This window comes from Tiliqua scincoides, chromosome 9 (assembly GCF_035046505.1).
Source record: "Tiliqua scincoides isolate rTilSci1 chromosome 9, rTilSci1.hap2, whole genome shotgun sequence".
In the NCBI taxonomy this organism is placed as follows: Eukaryota; Metazoa; Chordata; class Lepidosauria; order Squamata; family Scincidae; genus Tiliqua; species Tiliqua scincoides.
This window is the reverse complement of record NC_089829.1, coordinates 37,148,842-37,175,744: the sequence shown is the minus strand read 5'-3', so window position 1 is coordinate 37,175,744 and position 26,903 is coordinate 37,148,842. Positions and strand designations below refer to the sequence as shown.

The 26,903-nt window shown below is 44.8% G+C and overlaps 1 protein-coding gene and 1 pseudogene across 1 annotated transcript in view; both read left to right on the top strand.

The window, feature by feature from the left end:
* The first annotated feature begins 4,005 nt into the window (after positions 1–4,005).
* Positions 4,006–26,903, top strand: part of RHPN2 (rhophilin Rho GTPase binding protein 2) — a 49,711-nt gene continuing 26,813 nt past the window's right edge. Inside the window, exons 1-4 of the mRNA XM_066636931.1 lie at positions 4,006–4,169; positions 18,200–18,315; positions 19,867–19,995; positions 22,565–22,640. Coding sequence (XP_066493028.1) covers positions 4,101–4,169; positions 18,200–18,315; positions 19,867–19,995; positions 22,565–22,640 — 390 coding nt within the window. The 5' untranslated portion in view covers positions 4,006–4,100. The remainder of the gene's footprint in view (positions 4,170–18,199; positions 18,316–19,866; positions 19,996–22,564; positions 22,641–26,903) is intronic.
* LOC136660862 (5S ribosomal RNA) lies at positions 22,873–22,993 on the top strand (annotated as a pseudogene).

Here is a 26,903-nt window from a genome sequence, read left to right as displayed (position 1 = left end):
GACTGCCCAAGAATGTTGGGTGGAAGTATGTAGTAATTCATCTTGAAGGAGTAGCCTTTGAAAAGACCCCCCCACACACTGAAGAATGACTCAGTCCTAAAGGAGGCAAGAAGGAGGAAGCACCATGCTGGCATTATCTCTCCTGCTGCAGAAGATAAAGAGAAACCAAAGAAAGAACATTCTTCTCCAGAAACAGAGACAACTGGATGATAAAAGGATCTGCTCTAAAAGCACCAGGGGGAGGGACACTTCCAGCAGGGGAAAAAAAGTTTCTTGGCAACTAACTGTTGCCCTTGGATGCACACAGCAGCAAATCACAGCCACTACACGTGGTCTCTAGGCTGCGTCACAGAGGCACTGAAAAGTTTGCTATGACTCTGCTCGAGAATTATGTTCTTCACTATCATAGCTGGCTGTCTACTCACCAGGTGATTAATTCTGCAAGAAGCTGGCCAAATGAACAGAGTTCATTAACATGGAGAACCCTCTATGTACTCAGCCTACCCCACCTAGATTTCCCTGGAGACCTAATAAGCTTGTTTCAGATCCAGTTATGAACGTAGGAAGCTGTCTTACACTGAATACAATCATTGAGCCATCCTGCCTGATTCTGTCTATTCTCTCCAGGGTCTAATTAGCATCAGTGGCAACTACTCTCCCAAGATAAACAGCAGCTGGGGGAGGGGTTGTTGGGACCATGATTTATGGGGGGAAAGTTGAGCTCCCCTCCTTGTATGCCATAGTCCTGATTCTTATCCTCCCCTGCCAGGGTGGCCAGAAGTTATAACCGCAAAAGAGCACAAGGCACCACAAAATGTAGGATATCCAAGAAAAATGTAGGACATGACAAAATAAAAGCTAAAAACATTCCTATATTGATTTCATGTGGTTAATTTAAACACTATATTACCTTTTGTTAAATTTAAAACTTTATTACATATAATTTATTAATTACAAGAAAGCTGTCTGCTGCCTCCAGGGAAAGCTATGTGCTCACAGAGAAAAGAACATTTAAGTTCTTTTCCAGGCAGGACAGGAGGCTAAAAAAAAAAAAGAGGACACATCCTGGAAGAAGAGGACATCTGGTCACCTTGCCCCTGCCCCTCACAGCTGCCATTTATAATTAAACAGAACTGAAAGGCAAGACAAATCATAGGTTTGCATTCATAGATAGTGATTTGTAAATACCAAATCACAGGAAAGCCCTACTGGATCAGGCCAAAGGTCCATCTAGTCTAGCATCTGGCTATCCAGAGTAGCCCACTAGATACCTCTGGGAGATGTAGCTCTTACCCACCACTGCTCCTCTGCAACTTGTCTTGAGGGGCCTCATTCCCAACTGTAGCTGTCCTCAGTCTTTGGAGCCTTTCACACTCTTAAATAGACTCTTGGGGATCCCTGCCAGCACATGACTGGATTCCAGGGTGACCAAACACCCTCCTTTTCCAGGACATGTCCTCTTTTTAAAGTCTTTTGTCCTGGAAAAGAACTTAAATGTCCACCTTTTCCCTGTGAGCGGACCCCTGTAGGCAGCATATAGCCTTCTTGTAATTAAAAAATTGTATGTAATATAGTTTTAAATTTAATATTAAGTAATATTGTATTGGCAACCTTCAGTCTCGAAAGACTATTGTATCGCGCTCTGAAAGGTGGTTCTGGCACAGCGTCTAGTGTGGCTGAAAAGGCCATTCCGGGAGTGACAATCCCTTCCACACCTGGAGCAAGTGCAGTCTGTCCCTGGTCTGTCTCCCTGGCTATGGGCCTTCCTTCTTTGCCTCTTTGCCTCAGACTGTTGGCCAAGTGTCTCTTCAAAGTGGGAAAGGCCATGCTGCACAGCCTGCCTCCAAGCAGGCCACTCAGAGGCCAGGGTTTCCCACTTGTTGAGGTCCATTTCTAAGGCCTTCAGATCCCTCTTGCAGATGTCCTGGTATTGCAGCTGTGGTCTACCTGTAGGGCGCTTTCCTTGCACGAGTTCTCCATAGAGGAGATCCTTTGGGATCCACCCATCATCCATTCTCACAACATGACCGAGCCAACGCAGGCATCTCTGTTTCAGTAGTGCATACATGCTAGGGATTCCAGCACGTTCCAGGACTGTGTTGTTAGGAACTTTGTCCTGCCAGGTGATGCCTGCGTTGGAAAGCGTTCAGTTTCCTCTCCTGTTGTGAGCGGAGAGTCCATGACTCGCTGCAGTACAGAAGTGTACTCAGGACGCAAGCTCTGTAGACCTGGATCTTGGTATGTTCCGTCAGCTTCTTGTTGGACCAGACTCTCTTTGTGAGTCTGGAAAACGTGGTAGCTGCTTTACCAATGCGCTTGTTTAGCTCGGTATCGAAAGAAAGAGTGTCAGAGATCGTTGAGCCAAGGTACACAAAGTCATGGACAACCTCCAGTTCATGCACAGAGATTGTAATGCAGGGAGGTGAGTCCACATCCTGAACCATGACCTGTGTTTTCTTCAGGCTGATTGTCAGTCCAAAATCTTGGCAGGCCTTGCTAAAACGATCCATGAGCTGGATTACCATTAAGTAATATAGTGTTTAAATTAACCACAGTAAATCACTAGAGAAGTGGTTTTTTAGCTTTTATTTTGTCATGTCCTACATTTTCCTTAGATGTCCTACATCTTGGGGTGCCTTGTCCTCTTTTACAGTTATGACATCTGGCCACCCTGGTGGATCCTCATGGAGCCCAAGTGCCAGTGTCTGCACAAAATGGCGCAGCACCAAGCAGATGGGGGCCACTTGTGGAGCCCCTGAAGAATACCAGGGAGGGCTCCTAACAGCAAACTTTGAGAACTGCTGCCTGATTGTAACTAAGCTTAAGGACGTGGAACCAAAAAATTGCATGCACTTCCCTTGTTTACCTTCATCCCCTTTCCTCCCTCTGTTGATTTCCTTGTGTCAGTTTCTAGATTGTAAGCTTCTTGGGACAGGGACCTGTCTTTTCTGCTCTGTGTAACACGATGTGTGTGCATGCGCTATGCGCAAAACAAATAACTCTGGGGTAGGGGACTGATTCAGACTGGAAAAGGAGGCGGGGCAAGCATTAATGCTCCTATCCTCTAGTCTAGAGCCATGATTCCACTCTGAGAGCTATGCATGTCTATTCAGAAGTAAGTCCTATTATAATAAATGATGCTTACTCCCTGCTATGGATAAGATTGCAGTCTGAGTTGCTTCCTCAGCTCCATTTGCTCAAAAAACTGGAGCGTTCTCTGCCACCTGAGGACAACACTTATTTTAATTTATTTATTTATGGAGAATTCTTTTAAATTGCTGCTAAGCCTTCAAAGCAAATTACAAAGGAAAGGAATGAAAAAGACAGCTGGCCTGTCTCCAGTTGACTATAATGGGAACTTACTTCTGAGTAGACACGCATAGGATTGGGCTCCCAGTGAGCAGATTCTCTCTCTCAACCTACAGATAAGGCCTCCTATGCCTGCACAAAAAAATTGCTGCGATCCTGTACATACACTCACCTAGGAGCAATTCCCACTGAACTCCATGGGACTTACTTCTGAGTAGACACGCTTCGGCTCGCCCTGGAAATCTGCCCGCCTTCCAGGGAAGTCTCTTCCAGTACAACCCTAAGCGTGTTTACTCAGAAGTAAGCCCCTCTAAGTTCAGTGGGATTTCCTCTGGTTAGGATGGCGACTTAAATGGATACGTGGAGGTGCAAGGAGGACCCCCACAGCATTGCTTCCTTCCCCCCCCCCCGTAGGTGCATCAGGACCGTGCAGCTCCTGCCCCAGCCTGGAGGCTTCTACCTGCCCTCCCGCGTAGGGCGGGCTGATCAGGGGTCGCCAGGAGGATGGACGGCTGGCTGGCCCTACAAGCCCACCGCCAGCAGAGGAGCGCCTTGCCCAGGCAGGGGAGGAGCGAGGCCGAGAGGCTGGACTCCAGAGGGCAGCCGGGAGCGGGCTGGGGCCAGCCACTCACCTCATGGGTGGGGAAGCAGCAGCGGGAGGCGGTGGCTGACTGGCTGGCAGGCAGGCAGGCAGGCATCAGTGGGGTGGTAAACAGCGCAGCGGGGAGACCGGAGCCAGACGCGTCCTCCTCCCTCTGCTCCTGCAAGCAGCAGCCTCTCCGGAGCTGGAGATGACCGACGCGGTGCTGTCCTCGGGCTGCCGAGCGGCGGAGCGGAGCGCAGACTGCTACTTCCGAAAGGTGAGCAGCAGGAGAAGGACCGCAGCATCGCGCTGGCAGGGGGCAGGCATGGCGCGATCCCTCTCCTGGCACTGTCCCAGGGCGATGGGCTTAAGCCCCGTGGAGTTCAACAGGGCTTACTCCCGAGTAAAGCCTAGCACCCAAGAGCGCACCCTTGAGCGTAGCACCCTTGACTGCGATCCACTTAGGCTGGTCCTATCCTCACTTTCCTGGGAGTAAGCTCCATTGACTATAATGGAACTTACTTCTGAGTAGACAGGCATAGGATTGGGCTCTCAGGCGGGAGCAAGCCCTATTCAACACAGTCCAATTCTGTGCATGTCTACTTTGAAGTAAGTCCCATTAGAGTCAATGGGGCTTACTCCTAGGTAAGTGTAGATAGGATTGCAGACTTCTAGCACAATCCTAGGCATGACTACTTAGAAGAAAACCCCAATGGGACTTACTCCCAGGTAAATGTGGATAGGATTGCAGCCTTAGTTCTGTGTAACTATACATATGCTGGCTTTGAGCACTTGATCCTCCAGGCTTTGGGAGATGGAGGTTGATTTGCATTGCCTTCTAGGGTGAATTTTACTCTTGTTTAAAGTTGGTCATCATTGTTCCAACTGGAATTCGTTGAGTGTTTTAGTTTTCTAGGGGCTCCCCCCTAATTTTATACACTGTATTTTATGTAAACACCCTATTTTGTGAACTTCTGGCAAATGCTTGATTACCATGTTACAACTACATTGAGGACAATTGGGGATTTAGCTGTGCATGGCCAGAGCTGCCCTTTTCCATCCATGCGACAGAATTGCAACTGTCCTTGGAACTGAAATGGGGCAACTGTGAGTGTAAGGGGGCTGCTGGAGATGGTGGGTGAATTTGCTGCTGGTGATACCCATAAATACCGCTTTCCCCAATTCGAGATAGATGCATAATCTTTAGAGCAGAGGTTCTAAAAAGTTTAGCACTGGGGCCCACTTTTTAGAATGCAAATCTGTCAGGACCCACCAGAAGTGACATCATCAAGCAGGAAAAGTTTTAACCATCCTAGTCTGCAATCCTACCCCCACTTACCCAGGAATAAGTCTCATTGACTATCATTGTTAAAAGCATATACACAGTAGCCTGTTAAAAGTATAGATCTGTAACATTTCTCCAAATGCAGTCACATACCATGGTAGCATGAAGTCTAATAGATTAAAAATAAAATATTGAAATGTATGGGAACCTACCTGAAATTGGCTCGCGACCCACCTAGTGGGTCCCAACCCACAGTTTGAGAAACATTGCTTTACAGTCATCACTGCTTTTCCTGAGAGAGCCTTCTGATGTCTTAAAGAGCCTCTGGACAGACAGGGGCAGCTTTAGCTACCACTCCATTTCCATGCAAAGGATAGCTGTTGACTGTTTGTCTCCATCCACTTTTAAAGGCCTGCTTGGTCTATTGTAAAGCTGCTGAAAGCCCTTTCCGAAAAAGAAACACACCCATGAATTCAGATATCTCTAACATTTAGTGAAAGAGAACTAAGAGTCAACTTGTTTTATGTAATGGAGAGGCTAGGGAGCAAAGCAGCAGCTGTTTCTATGGGATCTATTGGGAGCACTGTTTGATGTTCCCCATTTGTAAGGGAATGTAGCTTGACTCTCCAGATGTTTACTCGAAAGCAAGTTCCACCAATTCAGTGTTACACTCAGGAGTAAGTGTGCATAGGGTTTCCAAATCTTCAAAGGACCTTTTTTCTAAACCCTTAGAACACCAATTTTCAGTTTGGGAGAGGGTCATTTAGTAGTAGGGCCATTGGGGGATGTGAACCCCCCACAGGGTGACTAATGTGATAAACGCAAAAGAGGACAAGGCACCCCCAAATGTAGGACATCCAAGAAAAAATATAGGACATGACAAAATAAATGTTAAAGCCACTCGTATATTGATTTCATGTGGTTAATTTAAACACTATATTACTTATTAAATTTAAAACCATATTACATATAATTTATTACATATAGGGCGCAATCCTAACCAACTTTCCAGCACCGGCATAGCTGTTCTTGTGGGGCATATGCTGCTTCTTGCTTTTGGGGGGCAATCATGGAGGCCTCCTCAAGGTAAGGCAATGTTTGTTCCCTGACCTTGGAGCTACATTGTCCTTATGTCAGAGCTAGAAAATGGGTTAGGATTGCGCCCATAATTTATTAATTACAAGAAGGCTATGCGCTGCCTGCCCACAGGGAAAAGGAGGACATTTAAGTTCTTTTCCAGGACATGAGGCTAAAAAAAAGGACATGTCTTGGAAAAAGAGGACATCTGGTCACCCTGGCCCTCCATCAGTATGCTATGCCTTGTCAATTTATAAAAATCTGATGGTGTGCCCTGATCATTTTAACACCTTGCCAGTGAGCTGTGAGATGAAAGGTTGAAAATGAAAGGCTGCCCTGGAATGTCTACATTTCCCCCTTCTCACACTACTGTATATGCTCATGAGTTTCCATTGCAAACATATTCAGGATGTTGAAATGCATTTACACTTCAGGCTCTTAAATCTTGTTTATAAAGGTTCCTTTTATAATGACCAAAGAGGTACCTGTTGATGGTATGCTCAAGTACTCATTTGGTACATAACAGCAACTGGTACACATAATTAAAAAACGACAAAACCCTTTCCCTATTAAATAAATTGGATGGTAGGGAGTGTTACACTCATGTGGGATGAACATTCTTTTCCCTTGGTGCAATTCTTAGTGTTGATGCAGAAAGTACCCTCTGGCCTTAGCTATTCTGGCATTTTCAGACAAGAATCTTGACCTCTTAATAAGTAAAGTGATTACCTTTGTAGCAAAGCAACCTTGCAGGATTTCTGGGAGCCCACTCAGCTTAATTTTTGTCCAAAGAGTGCTTTGCTGTAGTTTTTAGACAAAGGAATGATTTCATTGACTGAGGGCCCAATTCTATCCAATTTTCCAGTGCCACTGCAATTATGCCAATGGGGCGTGCACTGCATCCTGTTTGTGGGGAGGCAGTCACAGAGGCCTTCTCAAGGTGTGGGGACATTGTTTGCTTACCTTGGGGCTGCACTGCGACTGCACCAGTGCTAGAAAATTGGATAGGATTGGGCTCTTAGTAAGCTGGGGCAAGGAGTTTCGAGCATTGCAGACAAGATTTCCAGCCCTTGTGCAGTGCAGTGAGATTTACAAGCCACTTAAACTGGAGAGTTTACACTTATAGCTGGTGAAACTTGGGATCAATGTGGGGAGGAAGGGGGCCAGGCTTTCATTACAGTTGGGCAAAGGGGGCCTGTCTTTCATTCAGGGCTGCCTATCTTTTCGCCTATAGTTTGAGAGGAAACACTTGCATTAAAAGTTGAACCTAGGGAAGTCATTGAAAAGAAATGAAGTAGATGCAAATTTTGTTAGAGCCTGGATAAGAGACCATTGGGGAATCTCGTGGATATCACCTCTATTTTGATCAGGGAGGTATAGATTAAATCCATAATCAACTGTGCTTTTGCTTAAATGGCATGTGGCTCACAGCCCCACAGTTGTAGAAAGCACCTGGCAATCCTGATCATCAGAACATTCCCCCCAAATTCCCTGAATTCTGGTGGGTTATCAGATCTGCTCTGAAACTGAAGTTAAGGTTAACTAAAAGCAAACAATAAAACAAGCTGTCTGCTCTGAGATTGTAAAGGAAACCTGTTCAGAAGCAAATGCAATGGGGCGTAGAGATTAGGGTCCAGCATTTTTCAGCCTGCTTGGTTCTTTGACAATAGAGCAGCTAACCTCAAGAGAGTACCTAAAAACTTGCGAACCACTCCCCCAGATTAGATTACACAGGTTAAATTTAGGGCACTTCTAAAAGCTTGCAGCTCATTTGTGAGTTTCTGACATCAACAGGTTTCAACAGGTGCCTCATTGGAAAGTTATGCAAGGGACTACCCTAGGTGCATGACTGATTTCTCTGTGCAGTTCCAGTGATCGCACAGTAGGTAACATCAGGCCTTAATAACATGGAGATAACGAACCGTTTCTATATTAAACAGTAACATGACAAATTTCCTACACTGAATGCCTTCTGATCAGAATGTACGGCTTCTATGTACCATGACCTTATCCCTGATGTACAGATGTTCTTCTCTGTGGGGGGTGGTGGAGGGGATTGAATCATCTTAATATACTCTGGGTTGATTCTGCATAAGAGTTGTTGCCTCCCATGTGGGCTGTTGCCTAGAGAGTGTTAAATATGGACCAGAGAGATCTGGGTTCAAATCCTCTCTTGCCCACAAAGCTTGCTGTGTGACCTTGGATCAATTACTCTCTCTCAGCATAAACTACCTCACAGGGTGGTTGTGTGAAACAATATTTGCTGTCCAGAGCCTCCTTGGAGGAAAGATTCAACAAAATATGTAATTCATACTCACTGGAAAGTATTACATTTCATTGTGAAATTACAAGTGGTCCTGAGCATTCATATGGCTGCTTCTACAGTATTTTTGTCCATGCGTAGTGATTTGGCTTGTGTGATTTGATTACAGTTTTTTAGGTGGGAAGTGAGAACAGAGTTCCCATCTAAAACATTATAACCATAATTTTTTGCATTATATTTCACTAGCAAGAGTCATGTTTGTGTAGTTTTTTTAAGCTGCCCTTACCTGTGTTTGGAAAAAGCGATGCAAGGAAGTGACCTTCAGACAGGTGCCAAGGGATGACAGAAGTTGCTTAACATCTTTAGATAAGATCTTCCTTGGGGATGATAATTGAAAGGTACTTCCCAAATTTCTAGGTTGGCTTATTGCAAACCTGCAAATTCTTTGGGGACTAGCCTATGGTGATATGCTAATCTGTTTCCCTGCCATATAAATCTTATCTACCACCTTAAAGTTTGCTTTTCTTCCTCCAAAAAGCTACAAAGGTTTTTTTTTTCTCTTGACACTTCTGAAACAATAGTTGTGGTGACAACAATCTTTTTTGAAGCTGACCTGCTACAGCAAACTAGAATTCCTTGTGAGGGTTTCTTTCTTTCTTTCTTTCTTTCTTTCTTTCTTTCTTTCTTTCTTTCTTTCTTTCTTTCTTTCTTTCTTTCTTTCTTTCTTTCTTTCAGCTAAGAACCCCCAAGGGGATTGGGAATGGGACTTCCTGCCATTACTGGGGGTTATGAATGGGACTTACTCCCTAGGAAAAGTGCACTGAATTGTCCCCTTTAACTTACAGGCTATGAAAGGTAAGGAGGAGGAAAATGATTGCCTTTAAAATAACTTGTCAAATGCCTTCATTTAACTAAATTGCTTCCTTGTTGTGTTTTTAAAAGCATGTAAACAGCTGCCCTAATTCCTATTTCTGTTATTCTCATGTGCCAGGGTGTGGCTGAATAGGAACTTCAGGGCAGGGGGAAACCTAGAACTATGTTGTATGAGTTTTCAAGTGTTGGCAATATAGGCAAGAGGTGAGCATTTCTTCCCATTCGTCAACTGAGCTCTGTTCATGTTGAAGGAGAGAGTCCAGATATTAGTCACAAGTATGACGTGACTATGGGTGCAGTGGATCCAGCATGCTACACAAACATATTCTGTGGCAAATTGCCAGAGACTCTGGACTTCCTCATGTCTAAGTATCTAGTTGTATACTGTACTTAGATGGGGTATCAGGGGAATAAAATGGCTGTTAACGTTTATAACCATGCTTCATGTGGACAGTATGTGTGCAGCTGGGTGGAACATGTTGTGAGCACACTCCTTGGTTTTAGAAAGAGAAAATCCTACATTGAGGGAGAGAAAACAAACAGTGGCTCCAATATTATTTGACTTTCTTGTTTGTATAGTTCAGCCGAAATCACCAGTGAGGGAATCCATGTAATTCTTTTCTTTTTGTGGATTAAGTATTAAGGTACATGCAGGCATGGCTGAGCCAAGACCTTCCTGATGCTTGGGGCAGTGGGCCGAATTCTGTCCCTCCTTTACCTATGGTGCTCCAACTTGCCACCTCCTGCACAGATCCCCCTCTTCCTTTCCTAATCTAGGAATGGAGGAGAAGAGGAAGCATGGAAGCAAGGAGTTTGGTAGGCTCTAGAGTGTCTTCACCCTGCTCCTCCATTCCCCTCTTCCTCTTTGAATGCAGGGAGAAGGATAATCAGTGGAGGCAAGTAGGTTCCCCTACCAGTCCACTGTCTCTGCAGACCACCTCAGTTAGCCTCATGGTCAGGTTGGTCCTGCATTCAGCTTCTGTTCTCCTGCTGTTTTTCGGCATTTACATCAAGCTTTAATAAGCAGTACTCACAAACACGCACACACACCCCCCCATAGAAAAGAAAGGTGTATCAGTGTAATGCTTGTTTTAGTTTCATGTTCCTCTTTGATCTATCAGCAAACAGGCAGATCTGAAGAAAGCAATTTTTTCCCCATTCAAAAAAATAGCCTTAATTCTGCTTTTCAGTTGTCATGGGGGAAAGTCGATGAGAGAGTGTTGGCATAAAATCTGGTTATAAGAAAGAAGGCTGCTTTGTTTGTTTGTTTCCAGTTCAGCGGCAGTACTTTTCCGTTGAATCCGGCGTGGAACCTGAAGGGGCCGAAAAAGGCAAACTTGAGATCATTCATGGACATGGTGGGTGGCCTTGGACAAATGGCTGCATCTCAACCTTGGTTTCTCAGGAATAATGGTGACTTAGTTCAGAGGAGAAAGTAGGAAAGGCCCTACTGGATCTGACCTGAGGCCCATCTAGTGCAGTGCTTCATTTCCACAGTGGAGGGACAGATGCTTTTGGGAAACTCGCAAGCAGAATATGAAGGCAACAGCCTTTCTCCACTGTTTGCCTTCCACCACCTGGCTTTTATGGATCTGTTTCCCATGACCCATTTAGCTGATGGAGCTATCATCCTTGGATCTATATCTTACTTTTAAAAAGCCATCTTAGATGGTGGCCGTCAGCCCCGTTCTCTCCCTCTGTCTTTCAGAAGTGAGTACATGCAGTTGCCATACTCTTCTCTGCCCCCCCTTCCTCCTTCTGAATGACCTGGAAGGAGAGAAGTACCACAGTGGCACAGAGGACATAATACTGGCCAACCAATCAGAGAAGAATCTTTTGGCCCAGGGTTTTGCCAGCTGGTGCATGTAGTCCAATGTTGCAGGTTGTGTTTGGGGTGGGTCTCAGTTCTTGATCTGAAAACCATTGTTCCTGGAGGACTGCAGGCAAAGGAGTGATTGGAATCCTTGCCTAAGCAACCCTTTGTGTGCAGGAGAGTATTTACTGTGTCAGCCATTTGTTTGCTCTGGAGGTAGGACAGTTATGCTGGGTGGAGCGGAATGTCTCCTTTTAACCACTGTGGCACACCCAGCTTCAACCCCACATCACCTTCACTGTTCAATTAATGTGTGCCTGGGCTTATCAACCAAAACACCCACAATATCCGTTGCAATGTGTCCTACCCACAGGCAATACTAAATGCAAATACCTCATTGGCTGAATAGTTGACTGTTTAGGACACTGTTTTCTCTTGCAGTTGGGATTTCAGATTTTGAAATCCAAATTCGCCAGCCTTTAAAGAAGAGTCTGCATGCAATCTGAGGAAGATGTTTGACTTGTTTAGCTTCCAGATTTTGCTTTCTGATAACTATTTTGATAACTGTGACATGATGATTGAGGCATACTTAAAGCCACCTGGTGAGTTCATGGTAGAGAGGAGGTTTGACCCAGAAGTCTTGATTAGTCTCTTAGAGCAGTCTCTTAGCCATTATGCTACTGTTTTGAGATGTAGGCTAAGAAGCAGTCTATGAATCTGATACATAAATGCTTGATTATGGATTGTACCTCCAAGGGGAGCTTAGTGTAATGGACAATTACATTGCTTGTGTTTATAAATCTCTGGCATATAACTGGTCCTTGCAGTAAATGTGGGCCAATTTATAGGACTGATTTATAGGACTGATTTATAGGATCTGCTTTGGTTTTCTAAGAACCCCAAAGATCTTCTAACCAGTATAGGAGCCATGTGCGAAATAGTGTCTCAGGGAGTGAGTAGCAGAGAATTGCAGAGAGGCTGCATTGAGCATGGCTTCGCCAAAAATTTTGTTTCATTCCCAGAATTTTGCTTTCAAGCCTTTCATACACAAATCCACTTTAGTTTTCCCCCAAATTATTGCTGTTTCAGCAGTCTAATTTAGCAAAAGAGAGGCTGCAAATCACTCAGAGATCTACTGGTAAGTCTGCATACCCCATCCTGCATGATAACCAGTGGTGTTGATAGGGGGGTGCGAGCAGCACTGGGTGACACGCAATGTGGGGGGGGGTGACACAGCTACTGGCCAAAATGGTTTAAATCGCAGTTTTTAGAATGATACGATCATGTTATATATCATTTGATGTGTAATTTCATGCAGAATGCGATGAAACTATCAAAAGTTTTATAGCCAAAAAACCAGCAGGGGCAGGACAATGTGTTGCCATGTCCGCCGCCTGGGGCATTGCCACACCCACTGCATAGGGGATGGCCCACCATGGGGGTGATGTGCTGGCCTCCTGCATCAGGTGATGCAAATCCTAGTGACACCACTGATGATAACCATCTTCGTGCAGGCATCTCTGCGTGCAGGCATCTCATAGCCCAAGACTTGGAGACATAAGCCTATGCAAATAGAACACCCATCTGTCTTGATATTTCTCCAAGTAGCTTGGGGGGAAAAATAAGGTAGCTTTGTATGTATTAGTAAATATCACTTGCGCGACTTAGATATTTACATTTGAGAGTCCTTCTTTGGTTCACTGCAGGGTCTTCTCAGACATTTCTAACTGGGAAAGAGCTCAGGAGGGTAAGAGTCTCAGAAGTGGTCAGGACTTTCATCCTATGACAAAAACTGTTCCTGGACTGCCTCACTTTAGTAGTTTGGAGGTGGGGAATTGCATTACAAAATGTTTCTGCCCATTTTTTCTTTTAAAAGAGAAAATCAGAGAGAACTCTGTACATATAGTTACATAAGTGAAGGTGACTCTAGACTAGTCTTCTCTCTGACATCCTACTCAATTGCAATTTGTGTCACCTGGTATGGGTGTCATCCATACCCCAATGATTGACCTCCTCCCATTCAGTGGGCGGGACAGTGACCTGGGTGGTGGGCATGGTGATGTACCATTGCCCTGCCCTGCTGATTTTTTGGCTATACATTTTTATAGGACACAGATATTCAATGTGGTTTTTTGTGGTTAAATTATGTTTTTAATCTGTTTTTAATATGTTGTGAGCCGCCCTGGGTCCCTTTGGGGAGAAGGGCGGCATATAAATAAAGTTTATTAATAATAATAATAATACTTTTCTATGTATTAGTGTTTTTTCTCTATGAGAGAACATTGAAATATTCCTCACCGGCAGACTGAAGTAGTATAATCCAGGGAGTTTTATCACATGGTTAGTCTAGACTAGGGTGATTTAACACACAGCCAGTGAAGCCTGTTTTGGTGGCCTTCAAGAACCCTGCTGCACCCACCTCTTCCTCCTCCTTCAGCAGCTTTTCAATCTCACTGCCATGCCATTCTGGCTTCTCCTTTGGAGAAGGAAAAACTGAAATGGATCTCAAAAAGCCCCACTGCTTCTCCTCTACCTGCTTCTCCTGCTGCCTGGCTCAGAACCCAGAAGTGATTGGCAGTGATGTCATCATGTCCACATCTGCATCCTCAGGGAGCTGGGGCCAGCATTCTGCGCCCCTCCCCTTAACAGTCAGAGTTGATCTGTCCAGGTTTTGGGTGCTCTTTTGCCTTTGTGTTGACCAGTGGGGATAAACTGTCCTATAATCCAAGCTGTACCATGTTGGTTTGAATGTAGTAGTATCTCCCTTGCACTGTGCTAGAAAAAGTCATTCTTTTTAAGGACAGATGGAGTCCAAGGAGAAACCACATCAAAAATATGTGGCATAGCCTGGATTAAATATTACTCTCCCCTCGTGCTGCAGGGAGGAGGCACAATTTAACCTGAGATTCTAATTGAGTTCAGAATAGTTTCCTAGACAATAATGCCTAAACTAGGCCTACAGGTTTGAATTCCAGATCTCGCTTGTTGTTGGTTTCATTCAAGCACGTCAGTAACTAGAGATTAATCCATGATGACATCTTGCTCAGGCAGTTCGGGAAACATGATGCTTCCTTGACATGATTACATAAATTCTTGGATTACTGTGTGTGTGCACATGAAATTGCACAGATAAACACAAACACTCACATTCTTCCTGTCCCTATTTGCCAAGGACTGTCCTTGTTTTCTGGTACCTGGTCTTTGTAAATCATGTCCTTTTTTGGTCTTTGAAGGATGCAGTATTTCAGTCTTGTTAGTATGATTTGCTAGGTTTACCATTAGAGAAACCCTGCTGGATGTGGCCCACTAGTCTAGCATCCTGTTTCCCATCCATTGCCCCTGGGGAACCCACGCTCAGGAGAGAGAGGCATTCTTCTGCCCCATCATTGTTCCCCTGCAACTGGTATTCAGAGGCTGACTGCCAGTAGATCTGGAGGTGGCATTTGGCCATCGTGTCTAGTAGCCATTGATAGACCTGTCCTCCCATTAATTTGTCCAATCCCCCTTTAAAGCAATCCCAGTTACTGGCCATCATTCCATCTTGTGCAATGAATTCCACAGACTATGCTCTGTGAAATGTGCCTCCTTTTGTCCATCCTATCTTTTCCCAACAGGTTTAAATGAATGATCACTGGTTCTATTATTGCGAGAGGTTCTATTATACTGGTTCTATTATTATCTTTTCTCTGTCAGTGCCATACACTTGTATAATTATAAAGTCCATAATTTCCATTCATAATTGCATAACTTCAAATGCATAATTTTTCAAGCTTCACCCTTGTACCCTAGGTCTGTATAAGTTAAATCACAGACTTGGGAAAGGGATGGAGACTTTTAGGTAGAGATCTTTTCCAGTACTGGTTACCTGATCCTTTAACTTTTAACTGAAAATTTGGTAGATTAGGCTCAGTGAGGCAGTTGCCTTAGATGTTGAATTGGTGGTACGTGCTTCTCCCATTCCCTGGATCCAAAAGAGAAAAGCAGAATCGAGCCAAAAGAGAAAGTAAGAACATAAAAAGAGCCCTGCTGGATCAGGTCAAAGGCCCATCTAGTCCAGCTTCCTGTATCTCACCAAATGCTTCAGGGAACACACCAAATGCTTCAGTGGCCCACCAAATGCTTCAGGGAACACACTAGACACAACCTGCATCCTGGTGCCTTCCCCTGCATCTGGCAATCGGAGGTAGCCTACCTCTACCTTGCACATACCTACCATGATTTGTAACCGGTAAGGAACTTTTCCTCCAGAAATTTGTCCAATCCCCTCTTAAAGGCATCTATGCAAGATACCATCACTACGTCCTGTGGCAGGGAGTTCTACAGACTAATTACACGCTGGGTAAAGAGATATTTTCTTTTGTCCTAACTCTCTCAACACTCAACTTTAGTGGATGTCCCCTGGTTCTGGTGGTATGTGAAAGGGAAAAGAGTGACTCCTTATCCACTCTAAGTAGGGAAGAGAGTAGTGTGGTGGACTGGACAGTCCAAGACTGAGAAAAAGTTGAGTGAACAGGGAATCTGGGTTGTACTTAAGCAAACAGTGCACAGTTACCGTGTGTGCCTGAATTACACTTGTTAATTTTCTAAGGTGTATTTTTCATACAAGGAAGTCAAATAAGATTGGTAGGTCAAGCTTGTACCTGATTCTTCAAGTATTTTTGGAAGAAGTCTCTGCTAGGAGCTTGCATTCAGGAGGCTATTGGACTGTGGAGAAGCCCTTCTTTTATACTGGTGAATGATTTCTGTGCATTTTGATGTTTAAGAAAGTTAGAAATAGTTTTCTCTTGCTGTCAGGGCCTTGCTACCATCATTGCTCAGTTCTTGAACAAAGTTAAAATACAGTAGTTTGCTTCACAATAGTTATCACATTTGACGTTCTTATCCAGCCATAAGGGTTTCATTGCTTCAATTTATCAGCAGCCATGACCGCAAAAATGCTGCTGTTTTAATAAAATACACAGAAGTGGAGTGCTTCCTGGTTTTCTTTGAGATAGCACACTGAATGCAGGAAAGACTTTTTAAAAAAATCCTATTAGATAAATATAATGTTGGAAGCAGAAGGCATCCTATAAGTCATTATGGACTCCTTATAGAGGCATTTGAATTTTTAACCATCAGGTATCCAGGGCTGGGGGAAATGGCTTGAATTCTTCTTTGCCAGTAAGTAATTTTACTGCTCAGGATTTGATAAATATTTCAAAATCCCAAAGTGTCAGCATCTGTGGAGAGTCTGCCAGTTGGTGGTTAGGTAGACAATTTGATATGACCAATACTGGCACCAGGTTGTTCTGGCTTCTTCCCCCATGATGAATTGGGCTCCTGCACACCCAACCAGCTTCTCAGTGACTAGCAGCAGTGTCTCCTCCCCAATGGGCAATGGCATCATCCTCTACAAGCATTGCAGAGAAGGACAGTCCCATTTAGAGATGGGGTGGGTAGGTACTGGGCTGGTGCAAGCTGTTGTCCAACTTGGACCACTACTGTCACCAATATGATGGGGTCAGGAAAGCCTGGCTGGGTAGGTCTTCTGATGCCTGGATGTGATTTGTATATGAGAGTATAGAGGCTCTGGTTTTGGAGTGACACTGACAAATGGAGAATTATTCTGATGTGTGGAGATTCCACTTTTTAAAGATTACTTGCTCTGTGGCCTGCCAATTGTGCTTGCCTCCTACCCTCTGGCAAGGAGGTTTGTTGCTGTTCCTGAAATGAGATAAGCAACCCATTTGAAGGTAACATTTCTCTAGAAAGGCCAATAGAAAGGTTGGTGTTTGAGCCACATGCTTTGCATGCAGGAAGTCTCTGGTACAGTCTCTCACTCCTTAGTTAAAACTATTCAGATTGGGAAAAATCTCTGAGTGAGATTTTGTAGCGGGGTGTGGGGGCGCCCTACAAGTCCTGAGCCTTGCGAATAATACTGAGGTATGTGGACCAATGGATACATGACAGATTCTTAGGTTCAGTTTCATACAGGTGTCAAATTCCAGTGCTGATTGAGATGGTTCATGACTCTTCTATCAAGTGACACTTTTAAAAACAATGACATTGTCATAGTTGCTTATAAAAAGACATATATCATTGCATGACACCAGGAATGTAATTGAAGGGAAGTGGTACTCCAGGACTTCTCCTACAGCAGAAGTTGGTGATGTCATCAGCTGGAACACTCAGTTTCTGCCTTTGAAACTCTTCAAGGATCTTAGCTGAGAAGAAGCATTGGCCCCAACAGGAGGCAAACTGAGAAGTTTTCCCAGGGGCATTTTGGGAAATGCCCAAGTCTGTCATAGACTACAAACTTTTGTCTTTCTGCCTAAGAGATAGTATGTAATTAATTCATGTGTCATTAAGGCTGCAATCATATGCAGATTTACCTGGAAATAAGACCTTGTAAGCACAATGGAATTTCTAAGTAAACATTCATAGGCAAGCATTTCAGTATGTTTTATATTTGGGATATTTCTTAAACTTATTTTTCAATTTTATGCATTTGTACTGTTGAAACTCTTTCCAACAGTTTGGGATGAGGTGAGCTAGATCTCTAAATGAAGTATAAGAAGTTTCAAAATAAATAACATGGGAGGAAAAGAAAATATTCTAATAAAGACATTTAAAAATTGATTTTGCTTATAGTCTTAATGGGGTGTGGCTGGGAAGAGGTGTCAAATTGAACTCCTGCACTTTAAGATTTACCACTATACTGTTGGAAGGTAAAGTTTTAGAGTTATAACTATTTGGGGAATAGTTGTTAGGAGCTATTGACAAGAGCAACAGAAAACACAGAGCAGACCTTATGTCAAGACAGGTCTTGGTCAAAGACACAACTTTTGCAATCTCTCCCCTTTGGTAACCTGATTGTAGTGGTTGTGATAGATGACCCGTGTGGTTTAAAAAACCTGAAAATCTGCATCATCCATTCAGGGAGGTGTTTGGTGTTTGTTTTTTTAATTCTCCCATCCCTTTTTTCTTTTTGATAAATGATGTGTTTCCGTAATCCAGGGATGTAACCCCCTCGCTGAGACTGGAAGGAGCAAACAGCAAAATCAAAGAGCCGTTCTGAACCAACAGATTCTGAAAACAGTGAGGATGAGAGCAGGCGCTGAAAATCTTCTACGGTATGTTCCCACGATTTTCCTTCTCCTCTGACCCCAGCAACAAAATGCAGCCTTTGTTCTTTCCAACAGGAACAGCCTCTGATTCTAGCCAGCTGTCCAGTTGCTCCCATATCTTAGTTCAGAAATCGTGGCTGCAATTTTTGCACAGAGTTTGACATGGTTGCATATGGGTTTTAGTGTTCCACCCCTAGGAAATGGTCTTTTTAGAAGAACAGAATAAGGAAGTACCCTGCACATGCCTGATCTTGCCTGATCTTGGAAGCTAAGCAGGGTCAGGCCTGGTTAGTACTTAGATGGGAGATCGCCTGGGAATACTGGGTGCTGTAGGCTTATACCATAGTCTTTCAAGACTGAAGGTTGCCAACCATATGTATATGCCTTGTGCAACTGTCTTGATTTGAAGGCTGTGTATGTGCTGATTCTCGAATACTTTCCTTTGAGGGCATAGTTGGGAACCAAATTCAGAGTTTTGTACAAAATGTAATTTACACTGGGAAGTGTGGATAGTCTAATGCAATGTGGTTTAACGGGCTTTGTGACTTGTTTTCTCTGCTCCTTGCTCAAAATAACTCTTCTCTGCTCCAACTGCTGGTTACCCTGAGACTGCAAACCTGAAGGGCAATGCACTCTGTCATTGGCCAATAGTCTAAGGTCCAGTGGGAGACTGGATCCATCCATCTACCCACTTCTGCTAGCTTCTGCTGCTCTTTCTCTTTCACTCCATTCTCCTTTATCTTTTCCAATCCAGGAAGTATGGAGAATGTTGGGCTAGAGCAGGGGTGTCAAACATAAGGCCTGGGGGCCGGATGTTGCCCCTGCAAACTTCTATCCGGCCCTCAGGCTCTCAGCTGCTGAGGTGTTACAGCTAAAATGGCATCCCACATGAAAACTGGGCTTTCCCAAATCTTGAAATATGATCAAGATTTACGTACTTTCTCTTCTGTAATTTGTAGTTAATGCGTTTTTATATGAGAATAGGGTCTGATTTCTGGCCATTAGGTGCTTAATGATGTCACTTTCTGCTTAATGACATCACTTCCGGCCCTCAGCTGGAGCCCTGAATGCTAACTTCGGCCCTCTGTATGAAACGAGTTTTGACACCCTTGGCCTAGAGTGTCTGGGACACTCTTGCCCATCACTCTCCTTTCCTTCATACTTCCTTTTTGAATCCAAGAAAGAAGAGGAATAGTGGATGCAGTGGCTGGTGCTCCACATGGTAAAGGGGTCACCATTTGTCATAGCAAGTTGCTATGGAAGGAGTGGCAGCATTTGGTGTGCTGCCTCTGGTGCCAGGAGGCCCTGTTTTGTCTTCCTCAGCAAAAATACATTATTATACAAAAGCACTGCCTGAACGCTCTTCCACATTCTTTCTTGGCCAATGCCCAAGTCATTTCTGAAACAAGTGTTTTCATATTGGTTCTTGAAGGGAGGGAAAAATATCTCAGAAATGTAGAGAATGCCAATAAGGGAGCTTAACTGACCCACACTATACAATAAAGAGGCCCGTTCTCAAAGCATTCACAAAGGTGTGTATCCTTTTTCTCTTGGCAGAGTGACAACCAACAATAAAGTGAGGGATCAGGTGCTTCTCGAGCTGAGTTACATAAACTCAAATCTGCAGATCCTCAAGGAAGATCTAGAAGGACTCAATATCTCCGTTGAGGTCTATCAGAATACTGAGTAAGTAACAGAGGCGGAAGAATGCTTCTATTATGGTCCCATTTCTGTTTACGCTTGGCAATAAAAACCAAATGTGTGGATGAGCTGGAAAAGAAGCAAAGAACATACTGTGCAGGTAACAGTCGAAAGTGTTTTGTCTGATTTGGCTGTTGACTGAAGTTTAGAAGGGGTATTAACCTTCTTCTTTGTGGGAAGGTATTAAAAGTAATTAATTCTGATTCCTAATCCTCAAATACCCTTCTGGGAGGTGGTCTGAATGGAGAACACCAAAGAAAGCCAAAGCAAAATTCTTCCCTCGTATTAATTGGTTTATAGCCAACAAAGGTTTGCATCCGACCATTCGTGTAAAAGAAAAGGCTAAAGGATATGCAGTCATTTTTCATAATAATGGATTCATCTCTAATAAATGAGATGAATTGATACATAATTATTCATCCCAGAGACCAAATTAGAATTTTGTTCCCCTCTCTTAATTGTCAGGCCTATTTCGGATAGTGGTGTCTTCGCTGAGATTGCTGCAGGCCATGTGTTGCTTGGTGTTCACTGAAGGTACTGTTTTGCTACTGACAGTGAGTGGCAACCAAGGGACAGAGGAAGCTTCTGCTGTTACTGGTGAGGAAGGCATTGTAGTGGCAGAACAGTAGTATAGATCCTGTGCCTGTAGAGCAGGCTGCTCCAGACCCCAGCCTGGGAGCCAATTCTGGGGTTCAGGAGAAGCCGTCCACTCCATGAGTTTTACCCTTCCAACGTGCCAATCGGGACAATGCGAAGCTCTGGGCAGTCGCATCTCTGGTGCAAAGCCACAGTGGGCATTGCGCCAGGATTTCTGAGCAGACACGGGTGTCCAGACACGGTCTTGTCATCCCAATCGAGATACATGGAGAGCTGCAGTGCGCTGGAACAGTAAGCACTGGTCACACTGGGGAAGACATTCCTGGTGCGCAGCGGTCTCCACTTTGGAAACTGGTGCCATAGAGCAAATCAGGGAAGCTGCCTTCTGCCCGGTCAGACCTTTGGTTAGTGTAATGTGACATCAGCACTGACTGGTAGTGGCCTTCCAAGGTTTCAGATCAGGGCTCTTTCCCAGTCATTCCTGGAGATACTAGGGATTGAACTTGGCACCATCTGCATGCAAAAAAGTGTCCACTGAGCTTCTGCCTATCTTCTAGCAGTGCCCAGTGTTGGTTGATGGTGTCACTGGTATGGACACTTAGTGGACGCTGCAGTGCCACTCTTCTGGTATGGTGCCTGTACTGTATAGTCTTGTTAAAGCCCTGGGCTCACCAAGTGACACTGCAAAAAACAACTGATTAACTTGGAGAGAAGAACTTCCCTGAGATGGTTTATGAACATGTACTGCTGCCAAATACTGAGTCAGAGCTTGTCAACACTGACTGGAAGCTGCTCTCCAGGGTTTTAGACAAAGGTCGTTCCTCAAGATGCCAGGGATTGGCCTGGGATCTTTTGTATGCAATTCAGGGCTTTAACTGTTGAAATAATATCTCAGCAAGTTTCATAGCTCAAGACATTTTCAAACAATTGCAACCAATCAGTTATTTAAGTGTCAGCTAGAGACAGATGTGGGAGATTGGAATCAAAGAACTGCCCCCATATAAGTGAGAGCTTCCCAAGAAGCGCCAGTGCAAGCATGCTTTTTAAAGCGAATTGTGTGTTAAAGCAAATTAATGTGGTGTGTGTGTATATATTTGGTTTCTGTTGCTAGGGGGATTCATTTTCCCCTTTGTTGATCAATCATCTTAGCAGGCCCGTAGTTTAGCATAGGTTGAAGGGACAGTTTGCAAAGGTTTTTGTGCCCTGCTAATCACAATAAAGAAGTTTATTATTCTCCCCCATGAGGTTGGCATTTCAAAGGGTCACAATGAGAGATTGAATTCCACTCCACATTCATCTTGGAGCTGGCAGGCCGGCTGGTGCCCATGGAAATTGCACAGACCTGGCAGCTTAATAAAGATGGATCATGGGGGGAATGCTTTAAATCAACAAGCAAGGAGCTCATTTCAATGTCTTGGCTAATACCAAGAATTTGGTTTGGCCTTTTGGGATATCTTGTGTGTGTGAGTGTGTGTGTGTGTGTGTGTTTTTCCTGTGAAAGTGGCATACTTTGGAATAATAATGGTGGACTTTGTTTCTTGTTTCTATGATTGGAAGAAACAAGAAACTTTCATTTTTGCAAGTAAAATGGTGAGCAGAAGGAAAAGGGGAGCCAACCTATGAGAGGCAGGGCTAGCATTGGGAGTTTGCATTGCTGGGTAGTTTCCCAGGGCCCAACTTTTGATATTTGGAATTGAGCCTCACATTTTGACAACAGGTTAGACTACAGGTGGGGTGGATCACATTTTGGGGTACTTTGGCACACTAGGGAGTATCCTGGGATAGAATCTGTTTCCTTGCTGTGCTAGTTTATTCTTATTTACAAAAGGAATTTCTTGTGGGGTTACTTTTTTAAAAAAAATGCATCTCTTTTCTGCAGTATGAAATAAAGTGGACTGTACTACGTGAATCAAGAGGTGTGAAGGGATTAATTTTTTTGCTTGCTCCTTTAAAACAGAGAGGCCTTTAGCATTCCTCTGATACCGCTTGGCTTGAAAGAGTCCAAGGATGTTGACTTCGGCATCCCCCTAAAGGTAGTTTTTTTTTCCTAAGATGCAACTTTTTAAAAATAATATTTTAAATGCAAAAGTATGGAATGCCACTGTCGTGATACTATGCAGATTCAAACATACCATTTTATGATTCAACTTTATTCATGTAATTCTAGGAAAATGGTTCCAGCATGAGATTTGAACCACAAAAGCTGGTTGAGGATAATTGCATCTTAAGAAGATGCCCTTGAGAGTTGTCAAATCAAGTTGCTTGTATTACGTTCATCATTTACCCTGCACATGCCCAATCTCCTCTGATCTTGGAAGCTAAGCAGGGTCAGGCCTGGTTAGTACTTGGATGGGAGACTGCCTGGGAATACCGGGTGCTGTAGGCTTATACCATAGTCTTTCGAGACTGAAGGTTGCCAACCATTAGGGTTGCTGGATGTTGGATTTATGACTTGAGGCTCTCAAGCTTGCATCTAAACTCAGGCTATAGAAAGTCTGGAGGACCCCCTCTGCTGCTTCCCTTTTATTCAATATGTAGCATGAACTGCTGGCATGCCTCTTTTCCTCCTCCTCCTCCTCCTCCTATTGGCCTAGAAATTCACGAGGAGGAGGAAGAGGTGGCAGAAGAAGGATGTCACAGCAGGAGTTTTGCAGCAGTGTAATGTAATATCGTTTCAGACAAATAAATAATATATTTAAAATATTTCAGTCTGTAAAAAGAAGTACTGCAATTTTTCCACTGGAAAAACTTTGAAAATTCCTCTCCAAAAAAATTATATTTTTCCTCTCCCCCTCCCCCCCACATCCTTGAATGTGGAGCTCCATTTTGGCACCCGGTTTTTGGGGGTACAACCTCCTGATTTTAGAAATGGGCTATGTCAGAATGCCAGATGCAAGGGAGGTCACCAGGATGAGGTCTCTTGTTATCTGGTGTGCTCCCTGGAGCATTTGGTGGGCCACTGTGAGATACAGGAAGCTGGACTAGATGGGCCTCTGGCCTGATCCAGTGGGGCTGTTCTTATGTTCTTATTTTTTTGGTACACAGTGTGACATCACCTGCTCCAACCCATGAATTTAAGATTTGGGACAACCCCATTAGCCATAATTTTGTATTGGTTGCCCCCAAATCCTAAGTGTTTCAAAGCTGACTTTGTGATCTGTAGTTGTAATTAGTTTACTAATAGTGGTTTTACATACCATGGTATAAGATTGTTGTAAGGTTGGTGAGTCTTTTTGATAAATGGATGTTGCTTGTGCACAGCCTTGATCTACTGAATCCTCCATGAAAGGTATAAAAATCCTCCCCTTCATCCTCCATGCCAGATGCCACTTATTGCCTAGTTCAGCTGCATGACAGTACCATGATCCTTGCCCATTGCCTCCCTTGGATTTGAAGGGGATGGAGCTGAAGAGGAGAGTAGAGGAATAGGGAGGCACTCTAGCCCACCACTCTCATTTCCTCTCTCTTTCATTTCCTCTTCTGCTCCATCCTCATAAGAACATAAGAACAGCCCCACTGGGTCAGGCCATAGGCCCATCTAGTCCAGCTTCCTGTATCTCACAGCGGCCCACCAAATGCCCCAGGGAGCACACCAGATAACAAGAGACCTGCAAGGCCTCCTGGGAATTGTAGTTTAAGAACATAAGAACCGCCCCACTGGATCAGGCCATAGGCCCATCTAGTCCAGCTTCCTGTATCTCACAGCGGCCCACCAAATGCCCAGGGAGCACACCAGATAACAAGAGACCTGCAAGGCCTCCTGGGAATTGTAGTTTAAGAACATAAGAACCGCCCCACTGGATCAGGCCATAGGCCCATCTAGTCCAGCTTCCTGTATCTCACAGCGGCCCACCAAATGCCCCGGGGAGCACAACAGATAACAAGAGACCTCATCCTGGTGCCCTCCCTTGCATCTGGCATTCTGACATAGCCCATTTCTAAAATCAGGAGGTTGCGCATACACATCATGGCTTGTACCCCGTAATGGATTCTCCTTCAAATACGTCCTCCTTCAAATCCAAGTTGGGTGGCAGCAGTGGGCATGCTCTCATTCTATCTCTGCCACTAGATAATGGATGTTGAGGTGACTGCCTCAGTTTACCACATTAGAAAGCCAACCCTGCCCGCAACTCTCCCATCCCCAAAGTAATTCCCATCTGGCAATTCAAAACAAAACAGAATTGGATCTCATTCTCTGCTTCCTGCTATAACTACAACACCATGCAAATCGTTCAGCAGAGAGGAGACTTTGACTTGTGACATTTAGCACAGCCACTGCTGCTTCTGTGCATTTCTCAGATCATGTGAAATCCCTTTTTTAAAAGAGCAGTTTGTCAAGATTCTGTCTGGTGTGCTAGGAAACTGTGCAAATATTTACACCGTGAATGAGATCAGGTGCTGGGTTTTTGCCCTGCCTTGCCTATTCTTTGAATGAGCATGTTGTTTTCAGCAATACTGGGTGTGCTTGACTCCTGGTCTTTGCTTTATTGCATTCCCCTCCCCCTAGTCTTATTTTAAAACCAAATGTCCATAGTCAGTTCTATTTCTGTGTCCTAAATTGGAGGATGAACTAGAATTATGGACGGAAGCCTGCCTTGCCAGTGGGCAAGGAAATGGCACTTAACCTAGGAAATGGCACTTAACCTAGGAAGTAAATGACTCAGTTAGCAATTGATCTCGGGATTTGGGGCTTGACACTTGAATTGCCACCTTTTAATCTTGCTGAGTATGGGCAGCCCAGCTGTTGGCTGTCATCAGAGCAAGGTGAATAAGGACTTCAAGAAGTATTGCAGGCACAGTACCTGATATTACAATGTTTCTCAAACTTTTAGCACTGGGACCCACTTTTTAGAGTGCGAATCTGTCGAGATCCACAGGAAGCGATGTCTTGACTGGAAATGACATCATCAAGCAGGAAAACGTTTTCCAATCCTAGGCTGCAATCCTACCCACCCTTACCCAGGATCCCATTTACTAAATGGGACTAAAAGTCCCACTTACCATCATTGTTAAAAGCATGTACCGTATTTTTCGCTCTATAAGACGCACTTTTTCCCCCCAAAAAAGTGGGGGGAAAAGTGTGTGCGTCTTATGGAGCGAATACTGCAAAAAAAAAAAAAAAAAAACTCCGCCCCTGGCCCCGCCCCCTGCCCGCTCTGCTCGGCTCCGCTTCCCAGGAAAGCGTGGGTGGGGTGGCAGTCTTGCTGAGCAAGCCCGTGTGTCTACTCAGAAGTAAGTCTCAGACTCACTGGGACTCACTCCCAGGAAAGGGGGGGGGATGGCAGGCTCGCTGAGAAAGCCCACGTGTCTACTCAGAAGTAAGTCTCAGAGTCACTGGGGCTCACTCCCAGGAAAGCGGGGGTGGGGTGGCAGTCTTGCTGAGCAAGCCCCTAGAGCAGGGGTGCTCATTACGTCGACCCTCGAGCTACCAGTCCATCTCCAGGCGAAATGAGTCAATCGCGGGCTTCTCTCCTGTCCACTCATCCCTAGGAGTGAGCCCCTGGCAGGCTTGTGAGCCCAGGGAGCGAGCCTAGGGAGTGAGTCCAGGGAGCCCAGGGACTGAGACGGGCTCCTGCCTGGGAGAGGAGGCGCTGGCAGGCTTTTCTCCCGCCCACTCATCCCTGGGAGTGAGCCCCATTGGCTCTACTGGGGATGACTTACCTTTCCCCTGCTTTTGCACTGGTATGTATGGAGATCTGCGCCCCCCCCCACTTCCATCTGTTGGTTCTGTGTGCAAGGGGTTTTGCAATGGCCTTGCTGTGATGCCTATACAGAGATCTTACCTGCCCCACACTTTTCCCCTGCTTTTGCACTGGTATGTATGGAGAACTGCGCCCCCCCCCCACTTCCATCTGTTGGTTCTGTGTGCAAGGGGTTTTGCAATGGTCTTGCTGTGATGCCTATACAGAGATCTTACCTGCCCCACACTTTTCCCCTGCTTTTGCACTGGTATGTATGGAGATCTGCACCCCCCCCCACTTCCATCTGTTGGTTCTGTGTGCAAGGGGTTTTGCAATGGTCTTGCTGTGATGCCTATACAGAGATCTTACCTGCCCCACACTTTTCCCCTGCTTTTGCACTGGTATGTATGGAGATCTGCGCCCCCCCCCCCACTTCCATCTGTTGGTTCGGTGTGCAAGGGGTTTTGCAATGGCCTTGCTGTGACGCCTATACAGAGATCTTACCTGCCCCACACTTTTCCCCTGCTTTTGCACTGCTATGTATGGAGATCTGCGCCCCCCCCCCCACTTCCATCTGTTGGTTCTGTGTGCAAGGGGTTTTGCAATGGTCTTGCT